Below are 3,218 nucleotides of genomic sequence, written 5' to 3' on the forward strand. Positions count from 1 at the left end.
GCACATAACAACAACAACAACAACAACATAAGCTTCTTTAGGATATATTAACTCTTATACCTCTTTTAGGCTCTGGATTTGTTAGCTCATGCCACCTTTAACATTCATATTTATCAGCAACCACTTCTATAGAATCTACCACTTCCCTTGCCTAACATCATTATATAGAGAAATTTATTTTAAGTATATATATAATTGCTTTTTATCAATATCAATTTATTGTTTGACCTCAGCCTACTAATATCTGTGGCTACAGAAGTTCATGTAAAAAGATCTCCTATATCCATCAACTATTAAAACATTTTAAATTTTACTACATTGAAGGCCTCCTAGTGACACCAACATATATATTCCAGGTAACTGAGGACCAGTCTATTTTTTAATAGTTTCAAGGAAGTAGACATCTATCTTTTCCTTTAAATGGAAACAAAAATAGGCAAAATCCTATTCAGAGTGATGTTTCCTCATTCAATATGTCTTTCTGGGAAAAAACTCATAATAAACTAACTGGAAAATAAAGTAGACAAAACTTTTGGATAATTTTCAGTTTGTAGAATTCCTGAAAAAAAAACTTTATAGTAAACACCTCCCTTTATACCTTGATGATATGTCGACGGCACAAAACAACAAACAACAACAATATGTATAATATAATTATGTATATATGTGTGTGTGTGTGTGTGTGTGTGTGTGTGTGTGTATGTAAAATAAAATTATGAAGGGAGGTATTTTACTTCTGAGGCCAAAGAAGATGGGAAGGCTGAGGGAGCTGTCATTATGTGCAGATTCTGAGCTTTGAATTAATTGTGGAGGACTAGGACACCCAGCATCTCTTCCATCTCTACCATCCCGGATCGCATACTTCTGCACAACTAGTTCAAAGCTCAGATTCTTCAGATAGTGACAGCTCTCCCAGACTTCCCACCCACCTTGGGCTTAGAAGTAAAATACATCCCTTCACACTTAGGAATGGATTCTCACATTAAAAAAGTGAAGAAATCCACTCTTTCAGCAAATATGTGCTGAAATACCCACCTATAGGCCTGTTATTCAGATCCTCAGAGGCAGCATGGAGGAGCTATATTTTTCAGCAGCAGTTGAGTGTGTATGACTCAGTGCATTAAGTCTGCATGATTTTTTGAAGAGGAAATGAAGGCAGAATAAAGTGGTAGGTGATGCTAATACTCACAGATCTTACCAGAGATGGAATATTGAGTAGATAGATAAGAGATTACTAATTGAAAATGCTCATCTGGTAACCAAAAGGTTGGCAGTTCAAACTCACTAGGCACTTCACAGGAGAAAGATGTATTAGCCTGCTTCCCTAATAATATTATGATAACTCTATGGGACAGTACTACTCTGTCCTATAGGGTGGCTAAGAGTCAAAATTGACTCAGTGACAATGGATTTTCTTTCTTTTTTTTTTTTTTTTCCTATGTATAGCCTCAAGTGTCACAGAAGAATGCCACTTAATCTGCAACAGGTCTGGAATATGAAGATGGGAATGGAAGAAAACTTAATGTTACATCTATGACATTATCTAAGGACATTGAAAATTAGCAATATCAGTCCTCTTAGAATCAAAGTTTCCATTTCTGTAATATCTAGATGTCTGGTGGCATAGTGCCTAAGGCATTTGACTGCTAACCAGAAGCCTGGTGATTCAAACCCACCAGCCACTCCTCGGAAAGAAGGTTGGGCAATCTACTTCCGTACTGATACCACCTCAGAAACCCAAGGAGGCATCACTATGAGTCATATCTGACTCAAGGGCAGTGAGTTTGGTTTGGTTTTTGAAATATCTAGGTGATAAATACTTAACCATTCTTCTGTTCCACAAGCACCTGCATAGGCTTTGGAAAATATGTTACAACAAATTATTCCCACACTTCCCTGGAATAATGTTCAAATATTCAGGGTCACATGGTCACACTTTAATTCATGTTGTTAATGTTCTGGGAGAAATGATGAGGGACTTGTCTTCTCCTTTCCCACTCATATTTTTCTCTGACTAGGTATCAGAATCAGTGATGAAGAAAGAACTAGCCAATCTCCATGGGATTCACCAACATGTCCTATCTATATCCCAGAACAGTGACCCTGATTGGCATTCCTGGATTAGAGCATGTGCAGTTTTGGATTGGGTTTCCCTTCTTTGGTGTGTGCTTGTTGGCTCTGATGGGGAACATCTTCTTGTTAATCATCATCCCTACGGAGCGCAGCCTGCATCAACCCATGTACATCTTCCTGGCAGTACTGGCAGCAACTGATCTAGGCCTCTGCATAGCCATTGCTCCAAAGATGCTGGCCATCTTCTGGTTTGGCTCTTGCTCCATGACTTTTGATGCCTGCCTCACCCAGCTCTTCTTCATCCATGCCTTGCAGGGAATGGAATCTGGCATCCTGTTGGCCATGGCCTATGATCGCTATGTTGCCATCTGTGATCCACTGAGGCACACATCCATCCTCACACCTTTTGTTCTGGTTAAGATGGTGGTGGTAGTGGTAATCCGGGCAACAGTGCTTGTTGGTGCTCTACCCATTCTACTGAAACGACTGCAACGTTTCCACTCTAGGGTTATCATTCACTCTTACTGTGAACACATGGCTGTGGTCAAGCTGGCTGCAGAAGATATCTGTGTTAGCAAATCATATGGGCTTTTTGTGGCATTTGCAATTCTAGGCTTTGATATGATATTTGTCTTCATTTCTTACATTCATATTTTCCAAGCTGTTTTTCGTCTTTCCCAGAAGGAATCACGACTCAAAGCATTTAACACTTGTATTGCACATATAGTTGTATTTTTTGAGTTTTATATCCTTGCCTTCTTTTCCTTCTTTAGCCACCGTTTTGGTCATGTATCACCCTATGTTCACATTCTTCTGTCTACCATCTATCTACTTGTACCCCCTGCTCTTAACCCCATTGTCTATGGAGTTAAGACAAAAGAGATCCGCAGGAGGGTAGTTCAGATTTTTATTCTGAAACCTGATATTCGGCACTGATCTAACATTTAATATGTTACATATGAATGTGTGAACATTATGTTGAAATTTCACATGATAATTATCTCTCATTTTTTAAAAAAATATATGTTTTCAAAGCAATACCATGCCAAACAAGAAATATTCTTTGGATAAGAATTATATATATATTTCATAATTTCCATCTTGCCTCCATCCCTCCTTTTCTTTCTTCCTCCCTTAACCATTGC

General features: G+C 38.4%; 1 protein-coding gene across 1 annotated transcript; it reads left to right on the forward strand.

Annotated features, from left to right (window-relative positions):
* The first annotated feature begins 2,058 nt into the window (after positions 1-2,058).
* LOC103213188 (olfactory receptor 52A1-like) lies at positions 2,059-3,009 on the forward strand. Its single transcript, XM_007959053.1, has one exon. It carries the CDS (start codon positions 2,059-2,061, stop codon positions 3,007-3,009), a length of 951 nt encoding a protein of 316 aa, XP_007957244.1.
* The last annotated feature ends 209 nt before the right edge of the window (positions 3,010-3,218 follow it).

The sequence above is a fragment of the Orycteropus afer genome, unplaced genomic scaffold, assembly GCF_000298275.1.
Source record: "Orycteropus afer afer isolate SDZICR_OR568_19922 unplaced genomic scaffold, OryAfe1.0 scaffold01387, whole genome shotgun sequence".
NCBI lineage: Eukaryota > Metazoa > Chordata > Mammalia > Tubulidentata > Orycteropodidae > Orycteropus > Orycteropus afer.

Excerpts from the sequence above, each read along its gene's own strand:
- LOC103213188 (XM_007959053.1), top strand. The coding sequence starts at position 2,059 with ATGGGATTCACCAACATGTCCTATCTATATCCCAGAACAGTGACCCTG.